The 15,878-nt window shown below is 45.1% G+C and overlaps 1 protein-coding gene across 1 annotated transcript in view; it reads left to right on the top strand.

The window, feature by feature from the left end:
- The first annotated feature begins 1,335 nt into the window (after positions 1–1,335).
- ncf1 (neutrophil cytosolic factor 1) overlaps positions 1,336–15,878 on the top strand; it is a 72,594-nt gene continuing 58,051 nt past the window's right edge. Inside the window, exons 1-4 of the mRNA XM_080509283.1 lie at positions 1,336–1,446; positions 3,428–3,508; positions 3,659–3,734; positions 10,523–10,688. Coding sequence (XP_080365409.1) covers positions 1,351–1,446; positions 3,428–3,508; positions 3,659–3,734; positions 10,523–10,688 — 419 coding nt within the window. The 5' untranslated portion in view covers positions 1,336–1,350. The remainder of the gene's footprint in view (positions 1,447–3,427; positions 3,509–3,658; positions 3,735–10,522; positions 10,689–15,878) is intronic.

The following is a 15,878-nucleotide window of genomic DNA, read 5'->3' on the forward strand; positions in this document are numbered from 1 at the left end:
AACTAGCAGGCCAGCTGAGTTCGGTCCAGAAATTCCTTCCAGTGGCGGGGTTGACGGGATCCGAGGACAACCCAGAGAGACTGAGTGAGCAACTGACGACCACACGACGACTAGAGTGGCTGAATACTCAGTGAGTGGATTCAATGAAGGTATGTCCTAAAAATATACGATGGAGAGGGGCGGGGGTGAGCAGAGGGAGAGGGGTGTCCCAAATCTAAGGGCTGAAACTTTTATCCCTTTGCCTTTGCCCTCGTTTTGGAAGGGGAAGGCGGAGGCGGAGGCAGAGGCGGAGGCGGAGGCGGAGGCGGAGGGCTAAGGGGTAGGCGGATGGGTACAAAATAGAATTGGGATTGGGCCTTAGTCTTGTAAAAGCAGTCTCCTCTCTTCTTCTTCTTCTTCTTCTTCTTCTTTTTTGTGGTGAGCAATGAATTGGTGCATTACCGCCACCAACTGCCACCTGGGGTGTGGATCAAAACGCCTTGACCCTCTTTCTCAAAAAATGTAATACAAATAAATACATAGATAAATAAATTAAACTATATCCTCCCCACTTACTTGCTCTCCTGAAGAAACTCAAACATTAACTGATATCCCTTACTCCCTGAGTGCTGCTGTATATCTGTGATAATAAAAGGTTTCTTATTTCCCAACTTCCTAATCCACCTGTACCTCACTGTTTTGTATCCCTGGCAATGTCCCATGACATGTTCCACTGTTTCTGGTCGCCCACACTTTCCTCATTCCCCTGTGTCATGTTTCCCTATCCTGGCCAGTGTGTATTTCAGTGCAGTGTGTCCAAACCTGGGTCTAGATATTATTGTTTCTTCTCTTCTGTTCCATCGCAAGCAAAAGAATATTAATTGTGCAAGCGCACAAATAGGCACAAAAAGTATTATGAGGACAAATTAAATTGCACAAAGAAAAACACACACACACACACACACACACACACACACACACACACACACACACACACACACACACACACACACACACACACACACACACACACACACACACACACACACACACACACACACACTTGTGGAAATCACAAGTTTCACAATTAGAAAAACTCACTGAAATCCTCAATGTGACACAACACAGTCATTTTGACATCGTGTGTGTGTGTGTGTGTGTGTGTGTGTGTGTGTGTGTGTGTGTGTGTGCGTGTGTGTGTGTGTGTGTGAGAGAGAGAGAGAGACAGAGAGAGAGAGAGAGAGAGAGGGGCAGACTCCTGTGTTTGCTGCAGTGATGAAGTGAAAGCTTCTGTGTTTCCTGATTTATGTTCAAACAGCCTCAGAAAGAGGAAGTGAAGAAGTGAGCAGAGCTGAAGGTGAGCAGAGCTGAATGTCAAAGCTGCCGTCTGTCGCCATGGAGGAGAGCTTCGTACGCCATGTGGAGCTGCTGGGCTTCGAGAAGCGTTTCTTCCCCAGTCAGCACTATGTGAGTCAGCCTGCTGCTTTTATTTACTCTTACTGGTTTTTAATATTTTTTGTTCCTTATTGATTTTGATTGTTGCTTGCAGTCGTCATTGCTGTTGCTGTTGCTATTGTTGTTGTTGTTGTTGTTGTTGCTGTGTGGGGGGTGTCTTCCAGAAAAGAAGTAGAACATACTAAGTCTCCTCAGCACTAGAGCGCCCCCTGGGGCCTACTCTCCCACCCGATCACCACCTCCAGGACATCTCTGTGTTTCCGGGTCGAGTCACCCAGACACGCACCAACCTGGAAACCACTAAGCATGAGATTATCAACTCTGTGGTTCAACCCAGGGGTTGAGCTTGCAGCATCTGACCAATCACACAGGGAGAAACTCTGCAAAGCAGATTACAGATTAATGAAGAAGCAATTAATCTATGACAAAATGAAGAATTTAAACACATCCAGCAGGTTAAAAGCAACTCTGTGGACTATTTCTGGCTTGTTAACTTGGTGAGATTATACAATATCAATTTATTGGACAATATAAACGGACGGCACTGTGATCACTCAGTTTCACTTTATACCAGCAGAAACGTGTCGGGATAAACTTCGTCACTGCACTTCTTTTAGTTTAGATTTTCCATCCAGTTGTTTAGAGGCTGAGTTTGTCTTGCGTGAGTTTTGTGACAGGTTAAGTAGTTCTGGTTCCATAAATTCATGTTTCTGCAGTTCTCTTATTATTATTATTATTATTATTATTATTATTATTATTATAATTATTATTATTATTATTATTATTATTATTATTATTATAATTATTGTTATTATTATTATTATTATGATGATGATGATCAACCCTCGTGGAGAAAAACAGACTTTGAACAAGTGAAGAATAAAAACATCCTTCAAAGCTATGTTAAAAAGATTGTTGTAAATACTTTCTCATCTCCTCTCTGCTGCACTGAGCTGTGAAACAATGCACCAATCACCATCATTTAAGAATGGGCGGGGCATTTTCCAAGAGATCTGATTGGTCAAGAGGTGGAGCATTACACTCACTGTGATCTTATGGAGAAGGTATCCTGCTGGGGAGCAGGTTAGACATTCAGAGTCAGTTACCAGTGTGATTTATCCTGGTGAGAAGTGAACCAGCATAGTATGATCATAGTATGGAAAACCAGAGTTCATCCCAAAGTTACCTGGACAAGAGAAAATCCAGGGTTGTAGTTCAGAACTATGAGTGTCCTGAACTCTGCGTTGACTCACTCTGAGATGAAACACAGAGTTCCTGGTTCCAGAACAAGCGATCTGAATTAGTTCAACCAACTGTGAGTATGTGAACCTTGAGTAACATGCCTGAACAACCACCGAACAAAGCTTCATCGATAGAGCCCCGGTACCTCCAGTCACTGTGGCAACAGACTGAAAACAATGGAGATATTTCACCTGGTGGAGCTGAAGGTCCTGGAAACAGGACACCAGCTCATCCATCATCCCTTCTGGAGCTGCTACGTATCGTCCACTACCTCCATAACCTCCAGTACCTACTGGCTATTTCCCACCTGAGATGTGGACGACCTACTCTTGAAATAATCTGGCAATTCCTTTGCCCTCTTAGAATCAAATGACTTATTCATAACACTTATCCACTTGCCTCATGTTTGCACATATAAACACATATTACATATTATAGCACCCCACTGAGCAGAACTGGTTCTAAACTCTTCATTTCTGTCCTCAGGGAACCCAACATAAAAGTTTCTTTTGTATGTCTTTCCTGGACATTGTATGGACGTCTTTTCCGGGCGTGATGTGAGCGTCTCATCAGAATATAGAAACTCTTGACTGGGCACTCTATGCTTCTGGCTGCCGCCACCATGGCAAACGGGCGCCACGCCTGTTTGCCATGGTGGCGCAAACATGTGCTGACTTCCAGTTTTGGTAAAAAGCCACAAACCAAAAGTGTCGGTGGCGGCTGTGGTTGCTCAAGTCGTCTCTGTGTACAGGTGTACATGCTGATGGTGAAATGGAGTGACCAGTCGGAGAAGCTGATCTACAGGTCCTACCCCGAGATCCACACCTTCCACGTGAGTGTGTGTGTGTGTGTGTGTGTGTGTGTGTGCATGCGCGCGCGTGTGTGTGTGCATGCGTGTGTGCACGCGCGTGCGTGTGCATGCGCGCGCTTGTGTGTGTGCATGCGTGTGTGTGTTTAAAGTGTTCTGGTGTGTTCCTGACAGAAATCCCTGAAGGAGATGTTTCCCATCGAGTCGGGTCAGATAGAAAAGAAGGACCGGATCTTCCCGTCGTTGCCAGGTAGGAAAGTTGGTTTGTTCATGAAACTGCTGATTCATGTGAATGTTTCACTCAAACTCTGTACAGACAAAGATGCCAATTGATTGAAAGCTGTTGTTTACACTGATGGGGGAAGTGTATTTAGCTCTGGGCTCAGGAGGTTCTGGCTCTTTGTAAAAGCTGCAGTGGTGAAACCTCTTTAAAAGAAGAAGAAAGGATCTGGAGCCTCGCTTCTCTCCACTTTTAAGAAACATTTCTAAAATCCTGTTTTTATCAAAGTCTTGGAGGGAGCTGTTTTTAACCAATTCTAAACATTATTACATGATTTGAGCATCATTGGAAAGTGTTATTATGTATTTAAGCCCAGAATAACACTGAAATGTCTCTTTGTAGAGTTTTTAACTTCTTTTAACTGGATGAAGGAAGTTGGGTTTGTCAGCACTTTAGGCCCGCCTGCTGCTTCTGACTCAGCAACCACACGATGACCGCTCCTCCTCCACAGCCAGGCTCTCCTGCGGCTTCCAGCAGGAGTCTGTTTTATGCCTCTTTGTATTTTCTTGGGAGATGCTCCCCCTGGGGTCCATGATGAGGAAAAACAATATCTCTTTCACTGCTATGCTGAGAATGTCCAGATCTACTAAACAACATCCCCGTCACTGCTCAGCTACTCAGAGGATCTACAGTACTGGCTGGAGATTCATTTCTTGTCTGAATAAATCTCAAACAGAGATGGTTGTTTTTAGCATGCAGATCAAGTTTTATTTATATATTTATTTGTTTGTTTGTTTTATTATAGGGATCAGTGCATATGAACATACATTTCTGCAAAATATGTCAGAGTTCTTTGAATTTTTCATCTGTAGTCCCTGAACAGTTATGTGTCATCCTAAAGGGAAACAAATTACAGTTATACACTTAATGCAATGTGATAAAATACAACACAGTAAAAATATTTGTTAAAAGAAACCAGAAACCAAATGTGACGTCTGTCATGTTTGGTTTCTGATTTCTTTTAACAAATATTTTTAATAAATTATGAAACAAACTCAACTTTTTAATTTTTTAATGAAACTGTTATAAAGTCAACAATAACAGGGTCAAGTCAGATTAACAGACAAGGGACCACAGACCAGCAGGGGGCAGCGAGGGGTTGAGTGCACCAGTGCTCATGGCCCTCCAGAGATCCAGGATCCACCTCCCTTTAAACTCTGAAGGGTTTTTAACAGTGCGTTTAACTTTGACTAACAAACACAGTTCTGTTGTCAAAACTGGTTTCTTTCATTTGAGGCTGTTGGCCAAAGTAAAGTCTTACCACTGCACTGTGAGAGAGTCGTACATGCCTTTATACCATGGTGGTTGGATGGCTGCACTTTGTGCTACAATGGCCCCACAATGGCCCCACAATGGCCCCACAATGGCCTCAACCACACATCTCTTCATCGCCTTCAGCTGAAAGCAAACGCTGCTGCCGGACTTCTAACAGGGGAAAGAAACAAGGCACACCTCTCCAGTCTCACCCTCGCTCCACTGGCCTCCTGTCTCTTTTAGAATCTTTTTAAACCTCTCCAGCCTCACCCTCGCTCCACTGGCCTCCTGTCTCTTTTAGAATCTTTTTTAACCTCTCCAGTATCACCCTCGCTCCACTGGCCTCCTGTCTCTTTTAGAATCTTTTTAAACCTCTCCAGTCTCACCCTCGCTCCACTGGCCTCCTGTCTCTTTTAGAATCTTTTTTAACCTCTCCAGTCTCACCCTCGCTCCACTGGCCTCCTGTCTCTTTTAGAATCTTTTTAAACCTCTCCAGTCTCACCCTCGCTCCACTGGCCTCCTGTCTCTTTTAGAATCTTTTTAAACCTCTCCAGTATCACCCTCGCTCCACTGGCCTCCTGTCTCTTTTAGAATCTTTTTAAACCTCTCCAGTCTCACCCTCGCTCCACTGGCCTCCTGTCTCTTTTAGAATCTTTTTAAACCTCTCCAGTCTCACCCTCGATCCACTGGCCTCCTGTCTCTTTTAGAATCTTTTTAAACCTCTCCAGTATCACCCTCGCTCCACTGGCCTCCTGTCTCTTTTAGAATCTTTTATAACCTCTCCAGTCTCACCCTCGATCCACTGGCCTCCTGTCTCTTTTAGAATCTTTTTAAACCTCTCCAGTATCACCCTCGCTCCACTGGCCTCCTGTCTCTTTTAGAATCTTTTATAACCTCTCCAGTCTCACCCTCGCTCCACTGGCCTCCTGTCTCTTTTAGAATCTTTTTAAACCTCTCCAGTCTCACCCTCGCTCCACTGGCCTCCTGTCTCTTTTAGAATCTTTTTAAACCTCTCCAGTATCACCCTCGCTCCACTGGCCTCCTGTCTCTTTTAGAATCTTTTTTAACCTCTCCAGTCTCACCCTCGCTCCACTGGCCTCCTGTCTCTTTTAGAATCTTTTTTAACCTCTCCAGTCTCACCCTCGATCCACTGGCCTCCTGTCTCTTTTAGAATCTTTTTAAACCTCTCCAGTATCACCCTCGATCCACTGGCCTCCTGTCTCTTTTAGAATCTTTTTTAACCTCTCCAGTCTCACCCTCGATCCACTGGCCTCCTGTCTCTTTTAGAATCTTTTTAAACCTCTCCAGTCTCACCCTCGCTCCACTGGCCTCCTGTCTCTTTTAGAATCTTTTTAAACCTCTCCAGTCTCACCCTCGCTCCACTGGCCTCCTGTCTCTTTTAGAATCTTTTATAACCTCTCCAGTCTCACCCTCGCTCCACTGGCCTCCTGTCTCTTTTAGAATCTTTTTAAACCTCTCCAGTCTCACCCTCGCTCCACTGGCCTCCTGTCTCTTTTAGAATCTTTTTAAACCTCTCCAGTATCACCCTCGCTCCACTGGCCTCCTGTCTCTTTTAGAATCTTTTTTAACCTCTCCAGTCTCACCCTCGCTCCACTGGCCTCCTGTCTCTTTTAGAATCTTTTTTAACCTCTCCAGTCTCACCCTCGATCCACTGGCCTCCTGTCTCTTTTAGAATCTTTTTAAACCTCTCCAGTATCACCCTCGATCCACTGGCCTCCTGTCTCTTTTAGAATCTTTTTTAAACCTCTCCAGTCTCACCCTCGCTCCACTGGCCTCCTGTCTCTTTTAGAATCTTTTTAAACCTCTCCAGTCTCACCCTCGCTCCACTGGCCTCCTGTCTCTTTTAGAATCTTTTTAAACCTCTCCAGTCTCACCCTCGATCCACTGGCCTCCTGTCTCTTTTAGAATCTTTTTAAACCTCTCCAGTCTCACCCTCGATCCACTGGCCTCCTGTCTCTTTTAGAATCTTTTTAAACCTCTCCAGTCTCACCCTCGCTCCACTGGCCTCCTGTCTCTTTTAGAATCTTTTTTAACCTCTCCAGTCTCACCCTCGCTCCACTGGCCTCCTGTCTCTTTTAGAATCTTTTTAAACCTCTCCAGTCTCACCCTCGCTCCACTGGCCTCCTGCCTCTTTTAGAATCTTTTTAAACCTCTCCAGTCTCACCCTCGCTCCACTGGCCTCCTGTCTCTTTTAGAATCTTTTATAACCTCTCCAGTCTCACCCTCGCTCCACTGGCCTCCTGTCTCTTTTAGAATCTTTTATAACCTCTCCAGTCTCACCCTCGCTCCACTGGCCTCCTGTCTCTTTTAGAATCTTTTTTAACCTCTCCAGTCTCACCCTCGCTCCACTGGCCTCCTGTCTCTTTTAGAATCTTTTTTAACCTCTCCAGTCTCACCCTCGATCCACTGGCCTCCTGTCTCTTTTAGAATCTTTTTTAACCTCTCCAGTCTCACCCTCGATCCACTGGCCTCCTGTCTCTTTTAGAATCTTTTTAAACCTCTCCAGTCTCACCCTCGCTCCACTGGCCTCCTGTCTCTTTTAGAATCTTTTTAAACCTCTCCAGTCTCACCCTCGATCCACTGGCCTCCTGTCTCTTTTAGAATCTTTTTAAACCTCTCCAGTCTCACCCTCGATCCACTGGCCTCCTGTCTCTTTTAGAATCTTTTTAAACCTCTCCAGTATCACCCTCGCTCCACTGGCCTCCTGTCTCTTTTAGAATCTTTTTAAACCTCTCCAGTCTCACCCTCGCTCCACTGGCCTCCTGTCTCTTTTAGAATCTTTTTTAACCTCTCCAGTCTCACCCTCGCTCCACTGGCCTCCTGTCTCTTTTAGAATCTTTTTAAACCTCTCCAGTATCACCCTCGCTCCACTGGCCTCCTGTCTCTTTTAGAATCTTTTTTAACCTCTCCAGTATCACCCTCGATCCACTGGCCTCCTGTCTCTTTTAGAATCTTTTTTAACCTCTCCAGTCTCACCCTCGATCCACTGGCCTCCTGTCTCTTTTAGAATCTTTTTTAAACCTCTCCCGTCTCACCCTCGATCCACTGGCCTCCTGTCTCTTTTAGAATCTTTTTAAACCTCTCCAGTCTCACCCTCGCTCCACTGGCCTCCTGTCTCTTTTAGAATCTTTTTAAACCTCTCCAGTCTCACCCTCGCTCCACTGGCCTCCTGCCTCTTTTAGAATCTTTTTAAACCTCTCCAGTCTCACCCTCGCTCCACTGGCCTCCTGTCTCTTGTCAAATTGTTTTCAAGCTTTTATGCCTACCTTTAAAGGTGTTATATGGGTTGGCCACTTCTTATTTATCCAAGATTTTAAATGTTCATGCTGTGGTTTTTTTCACTGCGGTCGGCTGACCAGATTGTCCTTGAAGTTCCCAGATCCAGACTCAGAACTAGAGGCGACCGTGCCTCCTCCATGGCAGCACCCTGTCTGTGGAACTGCTTCCAGTCTGCAATAGAGCCACTCAGTGCAGACTCAACACAAATATACAGTATATTGGCTTTTAATACCAGTTGAGCACTGACACAGTAAAATTGAGATATTAACCTGATTTACTCATATTGTTTATAATAATAATAATAATTATTATTATTATTATTGTTATTAGGGACCGAGCCCAAAAGGCCAGGACCCTATTGTATTTATAATGTTTCTTATTGTTTTTTCTTTGACCCCCTAAACTCGCTCAAATATTGATCAAATTTGGCACGCTCATCAAGACTGGCGAAAAAGCTAAGGGAATGTAAAAATGAATCCTCAGTGTCTCAAAATGTGATCTCTAGTGCCACCAAGAAACACGAGCTAACACCACAGCCTGTAGGAATGTCGTAGGGAGAACTGTTCATCTTCATCTTCCCCTGCCCACCTGCCCAAATCTCACCACTTTGTCCATTTTTGTAACTTGTAAATATAGTTAATTAAACAGCAAAATAGGAGTGGCTTTGTTAAATAGCTACTTACTTTATCTTTGTAATAACTAGTAGATATGCTCCTGAATTTTCTTGGAGGATTAAGGAGTAATAAGAAATAATAAAGTTCGAGAGAAGAGCAGGAGTTTGACTTTTGTCACTGTGCAAACATTCACAACTTCTTTTAATAATAATAATAATAATAATAATCTTTATTTCTATAGCACTTTTTATACATTAAGCAACACAAAGTGCTTCCACAAAAATTAAAAACAGTGCAAAGATAAAATAGATGAATAAAAAGCAGGTGAACACACACGCACACATGCAGACACACATCATAGGTGAAGACATGCCGAGTGATATGGAGACATGGCAGGACACTGAGGACTAAGGTGAGGAAAGGGACATATTTGGGCCGTCCACACTGGGGGCGGCACAACGTCCGACCACAGGGGGCGCCGCCCCACAGATCCCCCCCAGTCGGGCAGACAAGCCAATCCCACCGCATACGCGGGGGACCTGCCAGGGGCCCGGGCAGGGAAACCCGTGGGACGGCTCCACCAGTGGCAAAAACCGGCCACCACCAGTGTAGCGCCCCCTAGAGGAACCACTGGAGATAAAAAAGAAAATTAGATAATTATCTGAAATAAATAAATAGAAGTAGATAAATACATTGATCAAATACATAACTATATACACACATACATGTATAAAATCAGTTAAAAGCCTGATTAAAAAGGTGAGTTTTTAACCCTTTTTTAAAAACCTCAATGGACTCTGCAGCCCTGAGGTTCCCCGGCAGGCTGGTCCACAAACGGGGGCCATAGGAGCTGAACCAGCCTCCCCGTGAGTCTTGGTCCTCGTTTGAGGGACAATTAAAAGGCCGGTGCCGGAGGACCTCAGGGTCCGCGAGGGTTGATATGATAAAAGTAGTTCGGATAAATAAGAGGGTGCAAAACCATTAAGACACTTAAAAACTAGTAAAAGAACCTTAAAATCGATCCTGAAGCGAACGGGGAGCCAATGCAGCAATTTTAAAATAGGTGTGATGTGGGCCCGCCCTCTGGTCCTCGTCAGCACTCGTGCGGCAGAGTTTTGTAGGAGTTTTGACTTGTTGTGAAAGAAACGTGTTTTCACTTCCTTTTTTTTTTTTTTTTTCTATAAACACAGAAGTGAGAGTTTACACATCTCTCAGGAAAATCTGTTTGCAAGAAGAAGAAAAAGAAGAAACTGCAATGAAAAATCTGCTCATTTGAAGCTCATAAACACGGCCACTAGAAGGCAGTGCTGCACTCACTGCTGCTAAATGTCCTGCAGTGGTGAAATGTTTCATTTGTACATTTGTTTTCCAAATATTACTGCAGAGTTGAGCTTTCATTATTATTAAAGTTATATTCACATGTTTACTCTTTATTTTCAGTATTTGTTTCACATATGATTGCAGGTTAAAATAAAGTATTTTTCTTTATTTGTCTGTCTTATTCAGTGGTTCAGATTGTTAAAAGCTGATGTTTGTTCAGACTGTTTAGTGATTCAGACTGTTAGACACTGATTATGATTGTGTCCTCAGCTCCTCGCTGGGTGGACAGCCAGAAGTCCAGGGAGAACCGTCAGAACACACTGGCTGAATACTGCCACCTGCTGGTCAACCTGCCGCCTCACATCTCCCGCTGCAAACTCCTGTCCAGTTTCTTCAAGGTCCGACCCGAAGACGAGAACCCACCTGCACCGAACACGTCAGTGACACACACACACACACACACACACACACACACACACACACACACACACACACACACACACACACACACACACACACACACACACACACACGGACACGCATCTTGTATATCCTTCAGTAACTGACTTGTTTCATGTTTGTCCTGACACTCCTGCTGAACATAAGTTGATCATGATCATTGCTGGTCATTATCAACAAGAGTTGATAATGTTCAGCAGAGGGCAGCAGGGGTTTAAATAGTTTAATACCTGTATCAGGCGTGGCTTTTTATATGTTTAATTCCTGTATTAGGGGATGTTTTTAAACAGCTTAATGTTCAATTCTCTGTATATATGGTCTTAAACAGTTTGATGTTAGAGTCGAAGCTTCCTAAATTAGTTTATAAGGGCTCTGATGGGAATTTCAAAGTTTTTATTAAATTAAGGTTACTTTGAAGAATTTCAATTTATCTCTTAAATACAACCTCCTAAGAGAACACATGCAGGCTTTTAATGTAAGGGTTGGTTTAAATGATTAATTCAGGGGTAGTAGAGGGTTTTTAATTGTTTCATTCTCTGAATACAGGGTTTAATGTTAGATTTAACTCTAACGTCAAACAACAACGACAGCTTACAGCCTAGACTTAGGATTTTAGATGAAATAAAATAAAGTACTTCTCTCTCACACATAAGGTCAGTTAAACCTCGTAACTGTTGAAGATAACATTGCTGAGAAATGGTCTATGAAACAACAATGTTACAACACAGCAAATCCTGGCAGCTATGGGGTGTCGACAGACTCCGTAAAGCCGTTCAAAACAAGACGGGTAGAAAAGTGAAGACAGGAGATGTGAAAGATATTTTATCCGGTCAAGATACCTATACTCTGCACAAACCAGCTAGGATACATTTTGCTAGGAACAGAGCTATAGTGACCAGCCCTACGTGTGTGCTTTAAAGAAGAAGACCAGTAGTGAGGTCGTGCAGGCTTTCTGGCTATCGCAAAAGATAGCCAGAAACCAGAAAAACTACAAAATGATGCCGGGAAGGAATTTTTTTAACAACAAATTTGAAATTCTGATGAAGAAACATGGCATCACACATTTCTCCACAGCCAGCGATCTAAAGGCCTCCGTGGTTCAAAGATTTAACCGTACGTTAAAAACGAGGATGTGGAGATATTTCGGGGCTCACAACACCAGGCGTCACCTCGAGGTTTTGCAAGACTTGGTTAGAAGTTACAACAACACTTTTCACTGAAGCATAAAGATGACCCTCGCGGAGGTGACGTCTGAAAAACCACGCCAAGTTTTTCGCAATCTGTACGGTGCACTGATAGCTGGCGATGGTCAGAAAAGAAAGTTTAGATACAAGGAGGTCCGACCTCGCCAGAATATCCAAAGTGAGAGGGACATTTGATGAAAAATACGAGCAGAGTTTTACGGATGAAGTATTTACCATGTCAGAATGCGTCGCTCCGTACTCCCGCCGTATACAATCTCAAAGATTATGACAGAGAACTTATCGACGGTTTGTTCTACGAGGCAGAGCTACAAAAAGTGGAACTGACTGAAGACAAGCCGTACAGACAGACAGACAGACAGACAGACAGACAGAGCGCCGTGGAGCAGATTGGTCACCAAGGGTTTTATGTCACCCTGTCCTCTAACGCTGCAAAAGGCTGGTTAAAAACAACACTCGCTCAAGTTCCACTGTGGAGCTGGCCAGGCCACTGAGCTGCAGGGGGGAGTGGTTAGTGCGTCTGTGCCAAATGGTTCATCTTATACTCACTTTGTTCATTTTTCTCTCATTTCTCTACGTCTGACTTCTGCACTGTGGCCACTGGTGATGAAATGGTTCAAAGCTAATGACTGCAACACTTGTTCATAGGTGCTACACTGTAAATGGTAACATACAAATTAATGAAAAAAGATCATTTAACCAAACTTAGTTTTTACCAACCTGTTGAGAACACTACTTTTAAATGATTAAGTAGAAATGTGGGGTTGGAAAACATGCTTAACTTGATTTATCTAAAGATTAATTTAGGAAAAACTATTTATTTTCCGAGTGTCCTTTGCGTGTTGTTTCAGAATTATGCAGATCTACTTTTGTCCCACTGTGTGTCCGCCCACGTCTTCAGTTACGTGGAGCTCCCAACAATTTAAATTTTCATCTGAGTTTTGGGATGACTTGCACTTAGTACACTGATCTGGTAAGTAAACATTGTACTGTTGTAAACCATTACGTTGTCTGATTGAGACAGGGCTCGTAACTTTTATCACATTCTGAATGTGACAGTGCACAATTTAAAAGCAATGTTTGTCCACTGGGTGTGGTTGGACCTGTTGTGGGGGGGCCCGCAGTACCACCCCGGGGCCCGAAGCCACCAGGGCAAGATGCCGCAACTCCGGCACCTAGCAGCCCCCCGGACCCGGGGAGGCCACGACAAACCACCCCGGAGAGCCACGGCCCAACCTGGAAGGCACCAGACGGAGAGTACAAAGAGGACCCCCCCCAGGCAAGAAGGGCCCACAAGAGAAGGATAAAGGGGGCAGAGACCCAGGCCCCAACCTGGGCCGCCAAGCCGGGACCGGCCGGAGCAGGGCCCCCAGGCCACGCGGGCAGGGAGCCCGCAGAGCCCGCCGCACCCCCGGGGGCCAGACCTCCCACAACCCGGTGGGACAGCTGCCGAGCCCCAGACCAACCCCCCTCCCCAGACCAGGAATGTAAACAAGGCCCAGCCGGAGACCTCTGAAAGCCAGCTGATCCCCTCAAGACCCTGCGTGACTAAGTGTAGTTAAAATTGTGGGCGGTGCAAAGTCGGGGGAGGGGCAGACCACAGTTAAGTAGCCTGGACCCCCCCCACCCTAGGCCCCGTCCCCTGGCCCCTATTGTTGAGTGAGGTAAGGTGAGGTAAGGTAAGGGGGGGCTGAGAGGGAGAAGGTCCAACACCCACCCCGACAAGGCACCACAAGAGGACTCGGACAGGAAGCCCCCCCCCACCCCACCCGACGGCCAAAGAGCAGAGTCTAAGACCCGCATCACATGGCTCAGCACCAGCCCGGCTGGAGGCCAGTGGCTAGGGAGCGTAGACACCCCCCACCCTCACATACTCACACAAGACGACACCCATACTTACACAGTATATAGAACGCACACACACACACACACACACACACACACACACACACACACACACACACACACACACACACACACACACACACACACACACACACACACATACACACGACTTTGCTTATGGGGATGACTCATTGGCACGATCAATTCCCTCGCATCTCGGCCAAAGCTAACCACCACAACTCAATCTTTAAGCCAGTCGCAAGCTTTAACCTTTCAGTGACCTCAGACTTGAATCTTATAAAACATGCAGCACTGTGTAGTTTCGAGCGATGTGGGCTTTAGGTTGTAGGTTTAAGCCCCTACAAAGATAGCAAAAGAGAACAACACACATTCTATTGCTGCAAGATTACAGTCATTCTTCTGGCTTGTAGCTTTTCTTGTAAAATATTAATGCATTCAGCGGAGGGTTGCTGGGGGAGGGGAGGGGGGGGGGAGGGGGGGTGGAGATGATCTCAGCTGACATTGGGTGAAAGGCAGTGCACACACTGAACAGGTCACCAGTCCATCACAAGGAAAACACAGAGAGACAACCACACACACGCACACACACACACACACACACACACACACACACACACACACACACACACACACACACACACACACACACACACACACACACACACACACACACACACACACACACACACACACACACAGTGTCAAAATGACTGTGTTGTGTCACATTGAGGATTTCAGTGAGTTTTTCGAATTATGAAACTTGTGATTTCCAAAGTTTTTACAGCAGAGAAAGTAGTTTTGTGTGTGTGTGTTTGTGTGCATGTGTTTGTGTGTGTGTGTGGGCGCCGCAGCAGGCACCCCCACCAGAAAGGGGAGGGCACCCAGCCCCCAAGGCCCCAAAGCCCCACACCCGCCTGCCCCGGCCAGGCAGCCCGGCCGGGGCCCGACACCCAGCACCTCCGCACCACTCAAGGCCAGGCCCCCCCCTCCCCCCAGACCACAGACGGCCCCAAGGCGGCGCCATCCGGAGATCAATATTCTAGGGAGATCACAGTGTAGATAGGTATCAGATAGATCACAGTGTAGATAGGTACCAGGGAGATCACAGTGTAGACAGGTATCAAGGAGATCACAGTGTAGATAGGTATCAGGGAGATCATAGTGTAGACAGGTATCAGGGAGATCATAGTGTAGACAGGTATCAGGGAGATCACAGTGTAGAGAGGTATCAAGGAGATCAGCTGTGTAGACAGGTATCAAGGAGATCACAGTGTAGATAGGTATCAGGGAGATCACAGTGTAGACAGGTATCAGGGAGATCACAGTGTAGACAGGTATCAGGGAGATCACAGTGTAGACAGGTATCAGGGAGATCATAGTGTAGACAGGTATCAAGGAGATCAGCTGTGCAGTTAGAACATATGTTAGAGGAAGTGAGAGCATCTTGAACATCTTTGTCCTGTAATGAACTAGTGAAGGACCTTGTATTGTCTGAGCTGTATATTGGTGTTTCTGCTCATTGTGAATGTGTTTCTACAGATCAGTGACCAAAGTGTTGGGTCTGTGTTGATGTTGAGATCTTCTTCCCATTTGGAGCTTGAAGGGATATTGTGGTTTTGGAACTTGACAGGATTAAACGATTTTAGAAAGTGGTTTTGGAGCTGAGATCTTCAGGAGGTTTGTCACTGTCTGAGGTCAGTTTAGGTTCATCTCTTCTAGTTTGAACTTTGTTTGTATTATTGACTGGAGCTGAAGATATTCCAGATAGTTGTTTTGACTGATACCATAAGTTTCTATTAGATCATTAAATGGAATAAAAGAGTTATTGAAGAGAAGGCGTTCCAAGTTTCTTATTCCCTTGTTCTGCCATCTTGTGAAGTTTATTGGTTTCTTCCTTTGCAGGATGTCAGGATTGTTCCAGAAGGTGTGAGTTTGCAGGGAATGAGTGACGATCCATTCATTTGAAGAAATTCCCACCAAGCTGTCAGAGATTGTTTATATTGATGCTTTTAAAGCAGTTGTGTTTTTTGATGATAGGACTGAAGAAAGGAAGGTCTCTGATGTGGAGATCTTCACAGAAGGTTTTTTCAATGTCCAGC

This window comes from Blennius ocellaris (assembly GCF_963422515.1).
Source record: "Blennius ocellaris genome assembly, chromosome: 14".
Taxonomy (NCBI): Eukaryota; Metazoa; Chordata; class Actinopteri; order Blenniiformes; family Blenniidae; genus Blennius; species Blennius ocellaris.